Source organism: Battus philenor, unplaced genomic scaffold (genome assembly GCF_028537555.1).
Source record: "Battus philenor isolate CCGP_79_NKW_IND1 unplaced genomic scaffold, ilBatPhil1.0.hap1 SCAF_15, whole genome shotgun sequence".
NCBI classification, from domain to species: domain Eukaryota; kingdom Metazoa; phylum Arthropoda; class Insecta; order Lepidoptera; family Papilionidae; genus Battus; species Battus philenor.
The window spans coordinates 8,093,930-8,113,154 of record NW_027181677.1 but is presented as its reverse complement, the minus strand read 5'-3'; the positions used below and the strand labels follow the sequence as shown (position 1 = coordinate 8,113,154).

Below are 19,225 nucleotides of genomic sequence, written 5' to 3'. Positions count from 1 at the left end.
TCTTTTCAGTACGTACTTCGTGTGAAGATATTTTTTTTTGCTTAGTTGTTTCAGTAAATAAAGCACTTTTTAAAAGAGGAATCTAACGCTTCCGAGGGGCCAAATAAATATGCAGCATAAAGCGTAGACCTTACTTGTTAAAGGGAATCCTATTAACAGTGAGCAGAATATATTGCAATTAAATAATAGTACAACTGAGAAAAAAAAACATCATCATCATTATTCTAGCCACAAGACTTGCCCCATAGATTGTAGACTATATCTAATCTTGCAATTACCTCAACAAACTCGCCTGAAAAAACGTTATTGTTAAGCACACTCTTGTTATTTTAATGTTGCTAAAATACCAATAGATAATTAATTATTCTTTTAAAAATAGAATACATTGAAAAACGATTCGATTTCGATGATTCAACGCGAAATCTCTCGGTTACATGCGCGCTCACATCTGGATGCGTTAAAACGGATTAACCGGAGGATTACATGCGGGAAAAAAACTCGTCAATAGCTGACAAAGACACCGACCGCTCCGTCACGGTGACAATTGGTGGGTTCCGGAATTATTTGGTTATTTTTGTCACTATTTTTTCGGCTATCATTGCACCCATTTTTTACTACCGAATGTGGAGCATGGGATCGTAAAACTTTCACTGTTTACTACTAGTTTCTTGATTTGACAACAGCCGTATTACTTTAGCACTTTAAATTCTTCATCGTATTTAAACGTCAGCATAACATGTTAACTACTAATTTTAATTGAACGACCTAGTATTTTTTAATAAAATAAATATATTTTGTGATCATGTATGTATGTTAGCAGCGATGCCTTATAGGCCATTGGCAAATTCAACGAGCCATAAACGCTTTATCGTCAGGAATTCTCTACGAGATCATATGAAAAGACATACGAAAGTAACCTGCATAATTCAGCGAATTGACACGTTTAAGCGGGAGTGGGCCAGCCATATAGAACACATAGAGTAAATGGTGTCTAAAGCCTTATAGTTGTAGAGTGGAGACCACGGGCCGGCAAGTGCAACGATGGACGCACACGTGCGACATAGACAGACGATCTTGCTAAGATCGTCGGATGACGCTGACTGCAGGTTGCTCTCAACTGGTCCTATTAGGAATTTATGAGAGAAGTTCTTTGTTAAAATGGCGATAATTACATCTTTAAAATAAATATAATACTATTTATTAGAGCTTCTAAATAATAATAAATATTATTATAGTTGTTATATTATGAATGGAAAGACCACCACTGAATCCATAGATCGCCTGAAGCCGGCATAAACATTACAAGAAAGCAAAACTCTCACCCAGGAAGACGAAAGAGGAAATAAAGAACTTAGGCAGACCAGATCAGGACGCAGAGTAAAGTTCACAAATTTTTACTATCCATTTATGAGTACTACGAATGACATAAGAACGTTAGTGTGACAAAGACATAATAAGCATGGAACAATGGAAAATATATTTTATAAATAAGTAATGTTTTTGGCGCAAAGTTTTTTTTTCTGTTTATATCTCCAAGTTAGTTGCGTAAAACGGGTTTAAATAGAATTCAAAACACGGTAGCGTCGAAGTTGGCCACTTGGCGTCAGACGCATCAACAATTACCTCTGCCGAGCGCCCAGTGTAAACAAGTCTTAACCTAACCCAATAACCAACGCATATATCGCATTGCTTTCGGGGTATTTCGTTATTTTGTCTACACGGATGCTGGCGATGGTGTTCAACCGCCCAGTTAACGAAGACCTTTTGCTCCTTTCGCAAACTAAGTCTTGTTTAAAATTATTGATATCGCTTCGTACACACGAGGGTCAGACGATAGTGGTAGCGATCCAACATTGTGGCGCGAACGTGCCGTGGCTGCAACTCCACGAGCTATTATTGTTCTGGCCAGCTCAGATGAAATATTGCCCCACAATGCACGCCCGCGCTGTTTTTGCGAACAGGAATTTGTCGAGAGAAATATCCATGAAAATAAGAAGATGCGAAGGGCCGAAGCGTGAGTAAATTTTAAATATATTTACAATCAAGATAGAATTATACCTGTGTTTAACAGGTACTATATAAGTGTTCTTTGTCAAACGTATGGGTTGAAATCTATGGTAAACAATGACATTTGTTTTGTAAATCTCAAAAAAGTTATTAACAAACTCATAAAAAAACTTTTTGTATATGTTTTCATTTTGTCAGTGAAATATATTTTTAAAATAATCTATGTATAAAGAATTTTCCACCTTTGTACTGCCTCATAACATTAAAACAATAAGATTTATAGACTTTAAATTTAATAGAAATATGCCTTTTGCCGAGTAAAATTTACCTAAGTACGTATTTTTCGAAATTCCATCCGCAGAGGTATCCATAAAAAATGCATAATTTCAAACAAAGTTCATATAATAAAACTCGGATGGAATATTTTTTTTGTGTGATAATCTTTATGAAAAACGAATTTTATGAATTTAAAAATGAATGCAAAACGCAATGCCGGTCACGCAAGTCTGGTAGGGGATAAAATATTTATTTTTTAAAAAATTAAAATCATGAATTATGTTATATTTTTGTCCTCAATAAATGTCTGATATTTTACGAATACGCTAAGACAGAAAATTCCCTAAAATCACACCGCGTTTCGCAAACAAGCATATCGAGGGGTCGCGCCGTCTCGAAGTGACAATGATTTGCCGCTACGGAGATAAATTTCTATCGCGCCTCGAGATTAGCTGCTATTGTGTAACAGTATAAGATTAACAGATAAGTGCTCTGTTGTTAATAATAACAAAAATGTTTAGATAGACACTCGTTTGGGGTAGACGCTGCCGGTGAGGGAATAAAACATTATTCTTTGGGTTATTTTAACGATAAATCAAGGACGATCAAGTGGTTGAGTCACAACTTTTCGCGATTTGACTTAAATTAATGTTTTTATGATTAACTTACAATAATTACAAACGTAATCAAAATGAAGGTAATAATAAATATTGGATAGAGGAATAATAAATATTGATGTATTTGTATTTACGATAAAAATGGTATTTGGCTTTTGGAATATATATATATATACATATATATATATATATATATATATATATATATTCCAAAAGCCAAATATAACAATTTCAATAACAACAATTTACAAAATAAAATTTTAAATCTTGAATTAGTAAAAATATAAATATTTTCAATAATGCACCAGGTGTGAAATGACAGACGTATTCAATGAGGCATCAGATTGTATCTAAACTTCAATTGTTGAATAAATAAGAATAGGCCAAAAGATAATTTTTGTGTGAATAATTCTTGCTATATGTGATTATGAAACTAATTACTGTAATAAAATATAATATAAATAATTTACTCATTTGTCATTCAATAACGTTGCTGAATTTTTTTAAGTGTCGGAGTATTGAATATTTTCAAACAAAATTTTAGATATAACAAATGTGTTAACTAAACAAATTGATTGAAAAAAAAGAAAGACAATAAAGTAAATTAACACGTTATCAGTTCAATGAAAAACAGATGTATTTCGGCCGCATTGTATTTGAAATCCGTCGGCACATCACATCTGTACGTCCTTTGTAACAAGAGATCATACGCGGATCGTATAAATATTATCAATGCTGGCAATAAATATAATAACAATAATATTTTTTACAACAAATGCAACAATACGTGGGGAATGTCAGCCGCCTACCGTAATGAAGATGTAATGGGGCAACGCGATGGCTAATCCTTTTCCGAAGGGGGTGGCCAGAACTGAAAGGATGTCACGCCGATATGACAGATATTGTGACAGCAGTGCATCGACCTAAAGCTTCTGCGAGGGCGCTTAAAAATTGTTAATTCATTGAAATTTCAAAATTAAAATGTAATATTTAAAAATGACTACTGACCGTTATATGAATAACAGATGAACTCGCATCACAAGCACATTATTCAGGTTCGTCGCTTCTCGCTTGCGAAAAATAAACAATGTTCCATTATGAATTCATAACCAATTCCCATTGTCAGGTCTAAAGCAAACATTAATCGAATTGTAAATGAAATTTTTACATTCGCAACGGCTAAAATTCCTATTATAATTAGTGGGATCCATTACTTGTCAATTTCACATCGATTGTGACAGATGCACCCCGTGAAGGAACATTTATGAAATTATGTATAATAATGATTGACACACACGTTCGGAACCGGTTTATCTCATAAGTAATTCATCCCGGCAATGATAAATAATTAGGCAAGATTTGAAATAAATTTCTGTATGATATAATTTTTACCTTCATTTAAAATCTTCAATATATGCGTAGAGATATGAAACGAATAATGATATTCGCATGATTGTATTAAATATATAATAAATAGTACATTGTACTATTTTTAAGTAGGAAACTTGTGAGAAAATTTTAAATTCAATAAACCACTTATTGAAACATTGAGGAAATACGTTTCAAGATATTTCGTGAATTATTTCTTAAAATGTAGCCAATCAAGTTTTTACAATAAAATAAGAATCCGGTGACATCTCTCTTTGTCAGATTAACCGTTGCCATATTTTTTTCATTAAAAAAGTGTAAATGTCTGTGTAAAAAAAATTGTTGACGGGGGTCACGCCTCAAGTTTAAATTAAGGTTTATTCGACGGGAACCTTTCATTGCACTTTGACATGGGATGTTCATATAAAAAACTCAGTGATTACCCGGATATATTTTTTTCGTAAGATCTTTATGAAGATATCAAAATTTGTGAAACGGTGGTTAGATAATAACGCCACGACGTCGTCCACAATGCCCGGAACCCCTTTCGTTTACGTAGAATTGTGAGATTATTCAATTGATGGAAATTCTGCGAGAATCGTTTTTGATAATTTTGGAAATTGGATTGTGGCTCATTGTGTCGTCCTGGTTCACTCCCATGATATTTGTAACGTCTAGCAACTCTCATCAAATATTATAAACAAACATAAATTAAAAACTCTCTTCTTATTCAACTTTATTTATTCACTAATGTCGGACTTAATGCCTCATAGGCATTGCATTGACTAGTAGCAACCTAAATTCAATTTTTGCGATACATCACCATTAAACAGTTAACAAAAAAAAAACTATCGTTATAATAATCAATCGTTTGCAGTATCGTTTGGGCAGCGAACTGGCAAAGACATCAAAGAGTCCTTTCGCTTAACCGCGCGGAATCGGCTCGGTCAGCGTTTCAACTTTGCGGTATAATGACGTTCCCTAAATTGGCATTTTTACACTCGAATCACGCACATTTATCGCACTAATAGATTCGCTGCACAATGAGTAATATACTTTACGGTACAATTTCTAAGAATGTATTGGATGTCCACGATTTTCTAAGAAAGTATGACGTTCTCACTGTTAATACATATATAATAGACAAGCAGATGCAAAAACAAATTACGTATACCTAAGCCTTGACTTTAAGTGTAAAAGCTTTAAACATATGTAGCTCATTTGCTATCAATCAATGGTCATCCTGTCCACAAGTCAAAGATTTAAAAAGTAATAAATAAAGCAATGATAAAATGAACAAAGGGTGTAAGAAAAAGCCTTATCAATATTCGGATAACTAGACATTAATAATAAATATTAATTATTCTACAGACTTTGTACTGTCAGAAGTCAATGGCCGGTCGCATTCAAAATAAATTTCAGAGTGATCATTTTACACAGAATATTTGGAAACGGCATTAAAGCTTTGTATTGACAAATGAGCTATAGATTCACCCTTTTAAAATTACGTTGCACAGAAAATTGTGCATTGTACAGATAAAAATCTTATTTCATTTTTGTAATGCAAAAATTAGCATATATTTATATTGATGAGATCGATATATTGATTATTCACAAGTTTTTAATTATCTCATTCAAATGTATGAAGCTGCTACGAGTATAACTAATAACTCATCTCTGTATTATTTCCTAAATCGCTTTAGATATACACTGCTGTACAAAAAATAAGAAAAGAATTTCCGTAAACGATGTATTAAGCTCGCGTATAATTGTCAAATTATGAACGTCTAAATAAACCCATGGAGCGGTTCAACGAGCGGAACCAAGTGCCGCTTCGTACTGGGACAATGGCGCGGTTTGACTGCAACACAACACCCACGTCGCGACCGCGTATTATCTGTCTCGGATCCTGCCATTTGATAGGTGCTTGCTCATCTCACGACTCTATTTTGCGAGCTCGGTACACGTCCGGTCTTTTGTACCATTCTATAAGTGTATGTCAACATTCTATTTCAGTTATATAAGACAAGTCTTTAACTTAATATTAATATAGGAATTTTATAAATTATAAAATTAAATAAAAATTACGATAATAAACTCGTCTTAATTGGAATTGTATGCGATAATCATTATACATATTAAAAAACGACATAAACATTTACTCCATTATTAATTACACAACCTACTAATAACAGTGAGATACTACATGAGATTATCTTAAATAATTTCCTGTATAATATCAAATCAACATGTCAAAATCATATATATCCGTCCAGTGATTTTACTAGCACCAGTGTTATAAACAAAGGACAGGACTGTAGCAAAACATGTATACTCATATCAGGAGAGAAAATATCTTTTATTATTACATTTCTGTTTTTAAAATTAAATAATTAAATACTATCACTGTACATTCTTTTAAGGAGAACTGTATTTTTAATTTTAGATTTTCTTAGAAATAGCGATTTCTACTTATTAATGCTCCAGAAATATAAAGACAGAAACATTAATGAGTCATTCTTTCATTAATATATATAATTTAAGCAAGTCTCGAAATTTCAGCATAAATGTTGGTCACTAAGATTAATCAGTAATAACAAAAACGTTCAACATTCGTTTACTACGTTTTCAAAGAAAGAATGCAAATTAAACATTAAAAAAAATATTTTCGTTTATTTTAGCTAGACCAATTCATATATAAAAAAGAGGTTTAAAAAATAAAAGCGGCCGTCTGATCTTTTACAATAAAATATCTCCGTTGTGTTGTATGTTGCCTCAAATGATCGACAATTGCTTTATATTTGCAAGTAATTCAATACTTCTAACTATCTGTTTTAGCGTGATCCCGAAGCCGAATACAACAATTGACTTCCGCTTCCTTTGGACAGATAACTGCGCAACGCCCTTCGCGATTTTAAAAGTGCATTTGCTCTTTGAATATGTTTTACAATTTTTTTCGTTTGCGAAATTCGAGGGATTAATTTAGTGATGTTAAATTAAAATATGGACTCGTACAAATTTCTCACATCAATGCTTTTTACATAGAAATTATAAGAGTGTTTCATTTCTTTAAATTCATCATCACTTTCGTAAACAAACGATCAAGGAAATTATTTAAAAAAAGAAAAGGATTCTTGTCGTTCTTTGCTCAAAAAAAGACACAACGAAAGAACAGAGCTACTTAAGGGATTCAATAAAACCCACAGTTTACTGCTTTTGCTTGACATTTACCGTTAACAACAGTTTTCGAGCGTTATTTATTAACAAGTCTGCTCCGTCCTTATTTCACCACACCGTTAAAACACTTAACTTTTAGACGGACGAGTGGCCGATACAAACTCAAAAAACAAATGAAGTGTTTTGTGTAATTGGAAAATAAAAAAAACTCACCTCCCAAGCATATCTTCTGTCCAGAGGTTGCGTCTCCCACTTGCCGTTGAATGGTCCGTACTTTGTACCGATTGGTATATTTGTTCTGGCGTATATACCGCCTCCTTTTAACATTAACTCATTCGGCAGGTTGAGTTCAGAACTAGAATCGAGTTCAGCGTCTTCTTTGGAATCCTCGTCTTTGTCTTCAGGGCTCTTGCCCGTATCAAGAAACCTTTGATTGGGCAAATCTAGAGGTCTATTTAGATAATTTCGACCATAATCGGCAAAATTTTGCGGTAAATAAGTATCGGCTAGGCCGAAGTCCAACGAGCCGTAGTAATCCTTGATATCTGTACCCGGTGCCATCGTCTCCTGTTTTATGTGAACTAAGGTGGGCGCTGATTCTGAGGCAGCAGAGTCAGTAGGGCTTGGGGGTGGACTGCCAGATTCCTGGCTGTCTGCAGCTGTAAAGAAAAAAAAATAATTATAGTCTTTAAAATTAATTATTTTTTTTTATTTATGCACTTTGTTTCTTGAATATAGTGACAATTAAATAATTTTAAATTCCTTTATGTTAAAGGTATAACTAGAACAAAGTTCATCGGCGTATAGACCTACCAACGCATGTGAACCTGTCCGATTTATTTTTCAGACAAAAATAAAATGATGGAATGCAAGATGGTGCTCGCATTATGTCTGATTTCCGCTCGCCACAAAGCGTTTCCGCTTGTCTCTTGGCGCGGAGAGCATCCCTCCGAAATGCAAATCCAATGTGAATTATTTGAATCGAGAGGTTCCGACGATAATTATTTATTATGAAATTTTACGTTCAGACGACATTTACTCAGATTTAAATTAAACGATGTATTAAAAATTTTCATGTAAATTGGGCTTTCTTATTTAACATATTCTTATATGAGTTTGAATTGACGGTCAGAAATTTATATTTATACTTAAATGGATCGACAACACATGCGTTATTTCTATCTGTGACTTAGTCAACATACAGAACAACAAGGAATGTCTTGGCAGCTGCTAAACTTTCTAAAAAGAATAAATTTAGTGGGCATTTAACTATATAACGCCTTCAAGCATTATCGTGTGAAAGATTTTAATATATCCGTGACTATCATCATCACCATCACCGCAGTCGAAGGTCGACTGCTGGATATAAGCCTCGCTCATCGATGTCTATACCGGATATAAAATGTCTATACCGGATATAAACCAAAGGTGGTTTATATCCAGCGTCTTCCGACATTCTTAACGAGGTCGTCTATTCATCTAGGATAGATATCTTTCTACAATACAACAACAACCTTCTACAGTACAATCTTGCATCGCAAGGTCCATTTGACAATCCGTTTTGTACACCCATTGCCAGTAAAAATTGCATATCTGTTGGAAATATAATTTTCTTTCCTCTACTATTCTATTTATTCCTCATATGAATGCTCTACAACAGATATCTTAAAAATATGTAGGCGTTTCTTATGTATTTTTAAATAAACTGAATATGAAGTGATAACTTTAAAGATTAGCATCAGTTTAAGCTGAATAAAAGAAATTCATTACGAATTATACGAAACGCGTGTCACCGATAAAGCGCATCCCCCAAGCAAACACAAGTGAGAGAGACGCTCCATAAATCATAACCCACCCCATTACTACTAATATACTTGTTAAAACAACCCCTATCTTGTCCGTGCGTCTTTCGCACGTGCGATGAAAAAAAATGCTATAAAATTAGACGCTTCATCACCGCCTAATACAATCTGAGCGAGGAATGATAACTGCTTAACATCACAAAGGTGCAGTGCCTATTCACAATGCGCAGGATGTGCGCGAACGTGTCTTTAGGATCCCTTTTTGTGGATCCAGTTTGGTAAGAACTGCGTTCTTTTAAACGTTCGGTTGCTATGCCGGTTCACCTGTCGCGGTCGAGCTCTTCAAATACTACATAGAAATATTGTATTCGAATGTAAAAAAATTATAAAAATCCTGTATTAAAATTTTCATTAATCATAATTTATTTTCAAAATTAAATTATTAACTTTATTAATTAAACAGTTGTTATATTATAGATATGACAGATTGTAAGGATATGGTTATAGTAGTAAGTAACATTTCATGTATATGTATATATTATAAATCTAAATTGCTTACTACTCGTAATATAACATAATCATATACAGGTTGCTATACAAAATTATTGGTAATGGGTGTAATCAATAAATAAATAAATAATGAAGTAAGAAAAAGCGTTTTCATAAGTCGGATTACCACTTACTAAAATAAATCAGTTTTTACTATTTTGTTCACTATCTGTCCCTATAGATTTTATATTGCCAGCTGTTATTTTGTTGTCGTATTTCGATAGAAAATATTCAATAATGTTACATTTGCAGGATGATTGGAAATAGGTGTAAAAGATGACAAATGAGCAATAAATTCACCTCTTCAAAGTTTGTATAAGGTTATTGCCTAAATACTTAATTCCTTATCTATCTCCCACTAATAACGGTTTTATAAATGGCTATGAAAAATAAATACGGATACAATACTGATAATCTTTTCTCATTATAAATAACAACATGGATTTTAGTTGATAAAATTCCATAACAAGAAGCCGACGTCTAAGCTAACATTACAAGACTGGTAATAAAAAAGACAAAAATTTAATGAGGAAACTTTGTGGTTATAAATTATGTAAATTTTAATTAAGAGCTTTTGTTCTGAGTTTTTATTTGATTATATAGTAAATCAATCAAATAAGTAGTAATAGAATTAATTTATACTAATGTATTACCAAATTTAACTACAAGTATATGATTTGTTACAAAACTTTGAATTTCATTCATTATCATTTAATGAAACTGTCATTTAATATATATAACGTTTAGAAAATTCAGATTACTCAATGAACAATATTAATTATGCCAGTTTATCGGGAATAGTTGTTGTATGTATTGTATGTTGTATTGTAAATAACGTGATAATAGCATAGCATTTTAAAAATTTTATTTAATAAAAACAATTATTGTTTACTATCTGTCTCTGTAGACTTTATACTGCTAAAAGTTATCGGATTATCGCATTCCAATGGTAATATTTCTTATTTCAGATTGATATATTTACAGGTTGTTCGTAAAAATGTCTAAAATATTTTTGCTGATAAGTGAGCTACGCATTCACCTCTTTCAAGCTTTATACCTGTAACCAATCACCCTGTATACAGAGCATAGACCACTGAGTTCTATGCGGAAACACATTTTTAGTACTGAATCCCCACAGCAGTTTTGATACGACACAACTTGAAACTCTAAAATACATACTATAATGTTAATAGCACAGTTGAATTTTAATTATCATAAGAAAAATATTAATTGTACGCAAGCATATATTATAAAGTCAATGTGTCTGGCTGCCACGCTAAAACGAGGTGTCGTAAAAAGCGCGTTCGAATTTCAAATTCAAATTAGCGATGGCAAGGTCCATTTGGTGCGCACGCTGCGTGAGCGGACAATGCGGACGAGCCGTCGTTAAATCTCCGGTTTCCGTAGAAACTTGGCAGACTTAAAATAAGAACATGCTACGGCCTAAGAACTGTATAGAGTGACAGAAACGCTAAATACTTGTTTTTAATTATTATTAACATCTATACAACCAGTGACCATACGTATTTTTAATTTTGGTCAAAAAAAGAAAGTGATCACGCCATTTGATTTGGTACATCAGAATTATTTTATGCTTATTGCTTTATATGTCAATACACGACAATCACAAAATAATAATATTAGAACAAAAGTTCATTTCGATGTGCCGAGTACCAATAACACCGATAGATGCAAAATAAAAAAAATAAGTGAATGAAAAAAAAACTGTGGTCTCGTATGGGTGATTAATTATAATGTGCTTATGTCAGTATTTTTATTAATATTATTTTGACGCCTGAAAACCCTGGTAATAAAACAGCAAAGGCGTTTCGGTATTATTCGCAAGTTTTATTTTTGTATACTTTAATCTATAGGAATAATCCTGAACATTCTCGAATGTTCCTTGTCCATGGACCCTACGGCAAGCTGATTTCACGAGTTAGCTACGGCGACTGATAATATTCACGGTTTGCGTCGCTCTGTCACCGAAGACTCAACGACTGTGCCTGCGTTCACTCGTAAAATACTCTTAACTGCCAAACCAAACATATATATTTTGCATTGTCACGGACGAAACACATCTTTAAATGTAGGTGCTAAGGTTAAGATTACAGTGACATCAATTTTAAGATGGCAATTGCATTCAAATACCCGTACAGGCATACAAGCAAGCCGCATCCGACATATTACGACTAGGTATTCATTTGACGTCTATAGTATTCTTAGAAAGTGCAACTTTCTAATACTCGGACAATTCATAAACATTAAAGAATATGTTACAAGTACATACACGTATCGGATATGAAGAATGGTTATGTACTTATGTAGACAAATACGCTATTGGCATAAAGCTAACCTTTTAACCTATTAAAAACAACGAAATAGTAAGTAAACTACTTCTTTTATCCAATAAATTCGGATATAAGTAACGCTGTAAAATGAATAGGCGTAAAATAGTTATTATCCCTTATTAATTAATGTCCAACAAACCACTAAAATAACTACGTCAATTAAAAACAATTCAATTTATTAGTTTATATTATATGATTACCTTGTTGGTTTTTTTTTAAAATTCCATGCCATAAAGTTAAAAAAAATTGTGACACAAAGGGAATTCTCTTTAAAAATTAAAAAAAATTTGGCGGCCGCTGAATTTTATCAAATATCACTAATGTAAATAAATGTCTAAAAACTTAAGCTGTGTATAATATGTTTTATAAACAAGGTAGAGTTTAGGCGGTGCCCATCAAAAGATTGCACTTTTCGGTAATATTAAGATGACAAATAACCCTCGCCAATAACCACAGATTTGAGATGTTTCGGGTTGTTCACACACCCTTAACAGAATCAAAGATAGCACTCGAGTGGTTGAAAAAATAAAACGGTGTTGTTTGCTAAGGATTTACAACTTAGAGATTGCTCTGAACTACGGTTAATTTACGAGAAGTCTAACCAAAAAACATATTTTACTAATATTATTATCAAAGTTTATATTGCAAGTAGCGGGATATTAGTCATCATTAATATTTAAAAAAATAATCTCTGAAATGAAAAATCATTTAGTTTTAAAGTTTTTTTAAATGATTTATTTATTCTCTAATAACATATTTTAACAACTGGTATAAATACATTTATTCAATATATTATTTCTTAAAATATTTTATTATTTCAAGTTTTAAATTATTTTATTTATGCGATAATCAGAAATTTTCTTACATATTAACATATTGTTTTAAATCACTTTACACACGTTCCGATATTTAAAAACTGAAAAATAAATTAAAATCAAGCCATGTTACTCATTTTGAGTTATAAAAAATTTAAACAATTTAAATGAATTTATTCCCATCTGTATAATAAACAAAATGTAGTAATACATTTATTCAATGACTTTTACTTGAAATACTAAATGTACTAATTATCCAGAAGACACTCGAAAAATAACTAAGAGCACTAATAAACTTACCAGACATCTTCATTGTAATGCCTAATTTACTTCAAGCAAAGTCAAAGCATATAGTCATCATATTTATTGTACTCCCAACACTGATGAATAATCGTTTCTTGCTGCTTAACAAAATCACTTTATAAATAAAAGATGTACTACCAATAAGAAATAATTAATGTCCCCATGCCACTTAATTTCGAATGTAACACTGCACGCTAAAGTTCACGTAAGAATTTGAAAATTATGAATATAGAATTGATTTTGAGTTTTAGTCTAAAGTGATGTGCATGTGGAGTGAAGTGACGGCATTGAGTGTCTGCGATCGCGACGGGATAGTGCGCTGTGCTGGGTAGATATGTGCGCTGGCCGCGACGAACGGTACCAGAATAACGCGAGAGGAAGCGAGAGCCAAGCGAGAGCCGGCGCATCCCTAGAATCCCGAATCATAACCCTCGCCCGGGCCGCCCCTCGCCGCCCGGCCCCGCCGCTGTCTTACCGCACCCCTCTCTCTCGCACAAGCGTTTCGGGGTCGCTTTATACAAGGTTATCGTCTGAAAATACCCTTACCGACATATTTTCAATGCGACTACATTTATTCATTTATCTCGCAATTTATATTATTATCCATATGTGGTCATTAAAACTGACCACTCGTGTACGTCATAAGGAGACTTCGAAAAGAACCCAATTAGATAGAAACTAGGATCACATTCAACTATCCTACATCATCTTGGAACTTGAAGCTTTTAAACCATTTATCATAAGCAATGAGAAATGTTATAACTACAAACAAATTCAAAGGCTTTTTAATGTACATAGAGCTACACAATAAATAACGTCCAATGTTGTAAACAATTAAGCGTGCTTTAACTTTGTATAACAATATTACTAGAAAGAATAACACTGCTAACAATGATACTTAGATTACAAAGATCATTGCCTATTACGTTCTTTAACTGTATAGTTAATACAGAGTTAGTATTTTGAATACGTTGTTTTTTTTAATTCGAGAAATTAAATGTCAATAAGAATTAGTCAATGACAAGGCGTTAGTTACGAAAAGCATCATAATCTAAGTAAACATAAAACCGTTTCGATCATTCCTATACTTGTCATATATGGAATGTAATTTTATTGAATTTCTTTGTAACATACGAATATGTATGTCGTCACGCTTAAAATAAAGCAGGCTCAGTCAAGCAAAAACTCTTATTTCTGTATATATGTATGAACGGACGTTAAGAATCGTATAAGTTTTCAGCGTCTGAAAATAGCGTGTACGATGGCAAGTGAGAAGGGAGATAACTAGATAACGTTCAAGATGTGGCAGTGAGTGCGATTGGCCGCCGCCGGAGTAGGGCGTGGTCCACGAGCGATGCACCAATGGGATGTTCCAATTTATCTGCGTCTTTGTCTGCCAACAGATCTTATACCGATGGACAGGTGCTTCGATGACCGATCTAACTTTATCTCTTACGACATTACTACGGCCATAAGCGAATGTTAGGTACCTTTCAATTCAATAACATGTTCTTCATTCTTATATAATTAATAAAAATATTTATACCTTTTTTCAACACATTATCTATTCAATATGTTAAACTAAAAAATTATCAAAACATATTAATCATATCCCATCGTAACACGATATAAAAATATTTTACGGAATTATAAATATTTTTTTATTTCATCGAGGAAAATAAATTGTGTTAGTTTCTTATTGAATATAAGGTGTATTAAAAAATATAATAGACTTGATATTGTATATAGTATTTCTGTGTCTTATTTATATTTTGAAACCTCTGTCATGGGGTTTAGAAGAACCACAGTTTTCACATCTGAAATTAAACAGTTTTCCATTAAAATTCAGCTCGGCTATGACAAACACTTTCAAACGTGAAGGCGACAACCAGAATCGATTTGCGACAGACATGACGGCTGATAATCGATTCTCGTTCCAACAGATGTCGTAATCGATTTCACAGTTCGCGTATTAAATCGACTCTGTGTCAAGTCGTTATGATTGCGTTGTTAGGGTGTGAAGGTTTTCAATCCCGTTAAGATAACAACTGAAATGTGAATAATAAACGTGTTTATGGTTTATTGAGGCAGCACGAATATGCAATATTCTTCAAGTTTTCATAGTCCCGTACATGTGAAAAAAAATTCCAAATACCATTTGTATATTTCTATAGGCATCTGTTTAATTTATAACTAAAATATAATTTGTATGAATTTTCATGTGCAAAAAGTACTGAACTACACAATATTTTTAAACAAAAAACTTTTTGGTATAAGTGCATAAATCATTATCTACATACACATTCTTTTCAAGTTAATTTAAAAGATGATTTTTTGAAAAATTTATTTAATAGTGACTTTAGGATCATAATTAAAAATGTTTTGTAACATAATTCATTTTAACAATATTCAGTTCATTCTCCCTTTGCTCACATTCACTACTATCACTTGTCATCTTACTATGCTATATTATTAAAGACGAAGTAGATAAATTTTCAATACATTTTGCTCTAAAAGTTACGCCGTGTGGCCCGACAAATACAATAAGCGACGTTGATCTTTAAAATGTACTATGTAAGTATAATGAAGATGCTATGAAGAATTTTCAAAAGATTTAGAACCTCATTCGGTGTATATTTATATAGTTTAGATATTTTTGTGTCTAATATAATTTTTACAACCTAGCTGCTGGTATTCGGATATACTTCCAGTTGATAATATCGTTAATATAAAATAAATATTGTTTATACAATTCTATATCTCTCATTTATACGTCCCAGCGGCAAATTTAAATTCAGTGCAAGTATGAGAATTTATGTCTTGTAATTTCGCGTCGACCGCACAAATTTATTTGATAGGCTGAACTGGGAGACGGCTCTGCAATAACTTTAATTTAATAGAAACATTAAATTACAATGGATATTTTACACAAATGCCTTAAAACTATTAATAAATTCAATAAGTCAGTTTATCGATATAAGTAAATTTTAACCAATAAACAGACGTATGGAAAAAAATTATTTTTTAACATCTACAACTTTTCTTTTGAGTCAATTTATGGTATTTCCGTAATATTTATTTAATCTTTATTTGTTTTTCAATTCAATTAATTTTTCATTTATTTATTTATATACGTATGTATATGTTCCATTTTGTAAATATTCTGAATATTGAATACATCTTAAATAAACAGGTGCATAGAATTTTTAACTTTACATTTTAATGCATGTGCTTCTGGTGTGCTTCTCTAAATGAAATATTTTATTAATGAATTAATTAGACAGTCTTGAGAAATATAAATTATGGTTTGAAATAAAAATTAATACTCTCATTAGAAAATTTATTTCTGTTTGGTACATGTAAAGGAAGTAGATCAAGATCCGTTTTATGAACACGCACGCCAGGGGGGCGCTCTTGAAGCTAATTCAGGATTCGACCGCCATCTTGGATGACCGACAAAGGAAAGGAGCCCAACGGACGAGACGCTGTTTTACAACGCATACTTCAATTTACACTTTTTCAAAATATATTAGATGTACACAAAAAGATTTTTTATATTCTTTAAATAATGTTATTGCTGGATGCTTCTGCGTAAATAAAGTAAGAAGTGAAGTCCGTAAAGTACATAAATTACAATGTTTGTCACCCGTGCGATATAAGTTCTGTAAAACAAGACTATTCTAGACTAGAGCGGTTAATGTAGTTGGTATCGTCTGAAATAAATGATGAAGGGTAAAAAGTATTTGTTACTCAAAGATAAACCGATTAATGAACTACGTATAATTTTGGCGAATACAATGATTTTGTACAAGTTTTGAAAAAAAATATTTTGTCAAAAATTTCAGATAGTAATTTCGTTATGAATATTTGTTAAGAAAAATTCCGAAATGAATATTTACTTGTTGTAAGTATAGAAAGTTTACACTTGAATTTGTGTTCCGTGGCCGGCAACAGTGTTGCCCATCATAAATGAATGGCTACGGTACAAACAGTCGAGCGCTACGAGCTCCAACTTACAAATTCTCAACAGCAGCAGAATACACATTTGCACGGCGACAAACACATAATCCTTAGGTACCTAAATAAATTCTATCGAAACAAACTTCGCTGCTGCCGTAAGGAGCGGAATCTCGTGTTGAATTCAAAATGACTGCGTACGTGACGCCGGACCTCACGCGACTCGGCTAACTTCTGCGGCGACAATTTTATTTGCGGACTGCCCCCCAACCGGCACCTCCCTTTGTTGGCAACTCGTGACAGTCTCCCTTCGCACGGAGGTGGAATGGCTGAACAAAAAAGTTGCGGAAAACTTTCCTCGAATACGTGGCTGTTTATACTGCCAGTTTCATCGCTTTTTTGTTGTGATTTTCAAAGCCATGAATGTTTAAATTTTTAATTATGTTAGTAAAAAAATTAAATGAAAAGTTTACCTCAAAAATGTGCAACACTAAAATAGTAAACAATAACAGATTATTTCAAAATAGATTACTGGCGCAGCCATAAATTCAAAGTTCCTTTTTCATTCAAACAATGTTATTCAATAAATTATTCTATGCGAATTATTGTTCCAATTACGTAAAGATTAAAAACATAAATTTAAAAAATCTTTCTCTGAATTATGAAAAAAAAGGTAATTAAGAATTTCCGCCCTAATTTTTATGAAGAATGAGATTAAAAATACTATACTTTTACGTTCTAAATTCCTCGACTAGTGACACTGTTAATGATGACCTAGGAAATATTTTAAACTGGCATACCAATTTTAATTTGGAACAATGCTTAAAAGACGTAAGTTATTATTTATCAAGTTAAATTCAAAACATTAAATTTATTAAGCTTCATATTTGATGATAGCAAGTAGCGCAGAAAGGATTCCGGCACCAATCCCATGAACTAAATTAACGTATCGATCTAAGCCGAGACTGCTGATAGACTTATCGAACTTATACATCGACAAAACCTGTCATGATCCAATCCGGTAAAATAGTAGTGTGTAGCGGCCCGAGCCAAGGCTTCCCCGGGGGCCTCCGAACTTCGCTACCTTTAAAGTGGTCTTAGGCTAGGCGCACGGAATCGGCAAATGTCACTTGTGCAACATGCAATGCAATTAGAGGAGGTAATTCGCAAACTATTTGCTTCTATCAAACCTCTGGGATTTTTTGATTTTTTACTAAAGTGTATTTTTTTAATTTTCTTCCCATTTACCAGCTATTTCTCATCCAATAATGATAAAGTGACAAACTTTAACATCGATCTATGCAATTTTTCTCATTTCTCCAATTTTCTTAACTACCTCACGAGATTACCAATTCGCCTTCTCTAAAATACTACAGTCGTATATAGTATACATTTTCGCACTAATTTTGTAATGTCTTATTGAATCCTTTGTACTCTTCTCTCTCTCTCTCCTTAGCAGATTTTAAGTTCACCAAAGGCTTTTATAATTTTTATTTTAATTATGTATAATAGTAATTCTTATTAAATCAGTTGGAAAGACATCTACTTGTACTCAAAACTGAGTTGTCCATACGTATATCCTTTTTAAACAAAAAAGGATAATGATATTTAAACTTTTTAAAACTCAACACAATAGTGTTTACTGTATCTTTTGTATTCCCAAACTCACTTAGATTTTCCATCTGAAAAAACGATTGCCCGGCCATTTACACCCGTTACGTTATCGGATTGATAAAGCACCTACTGTCCATTGCTTTTGAAAGGATAAACGTTCGGAAACTTTAAATCGTCTCAGTGATTTCACAAGTAGCAGACATTTTCTATTACATTTCGTAGATCTTATCTTACATTTCATCTACATTTATTGTGGTATTTTTGCATTGAGCCTTATAAGACAAGTATGTAAAAGAAAAAAACTGCAAGTATTATACCATAAGCTAACATAAAAACTAAAACTAAAATAAAATGTATGTGGACATGAGTTCGAGCCAAAGAGAATGACA

The 19,225-nt window shown here is 32.6% G+C and overlaps 1 protein-coding gene across 2 annotated transcripts in view; it reads right to left on the bottom strand.

Moving 5' to 3' along the window:
• Window positions 1–19,225, bottom strand: part of LOC137918682 (transcription factor hamlet-like) — a 123,936-nt gene that overhangs the window by 32,220 nt on the left and 72,491 nt on the right. For both annotated transcript variants that reach the window (XM_068761558.1, XM_068761559.1), the window contains exon 3: window positions 7,659–8,104. In XM_068761558.1, coding sequence (XP_068617659.1) covers window positions 7,659–8,104 — 446 coding nt within the window. The remainder of the gene's footprint in view (window positions 1–7,658; window positions 8,105–19,225) is intronic.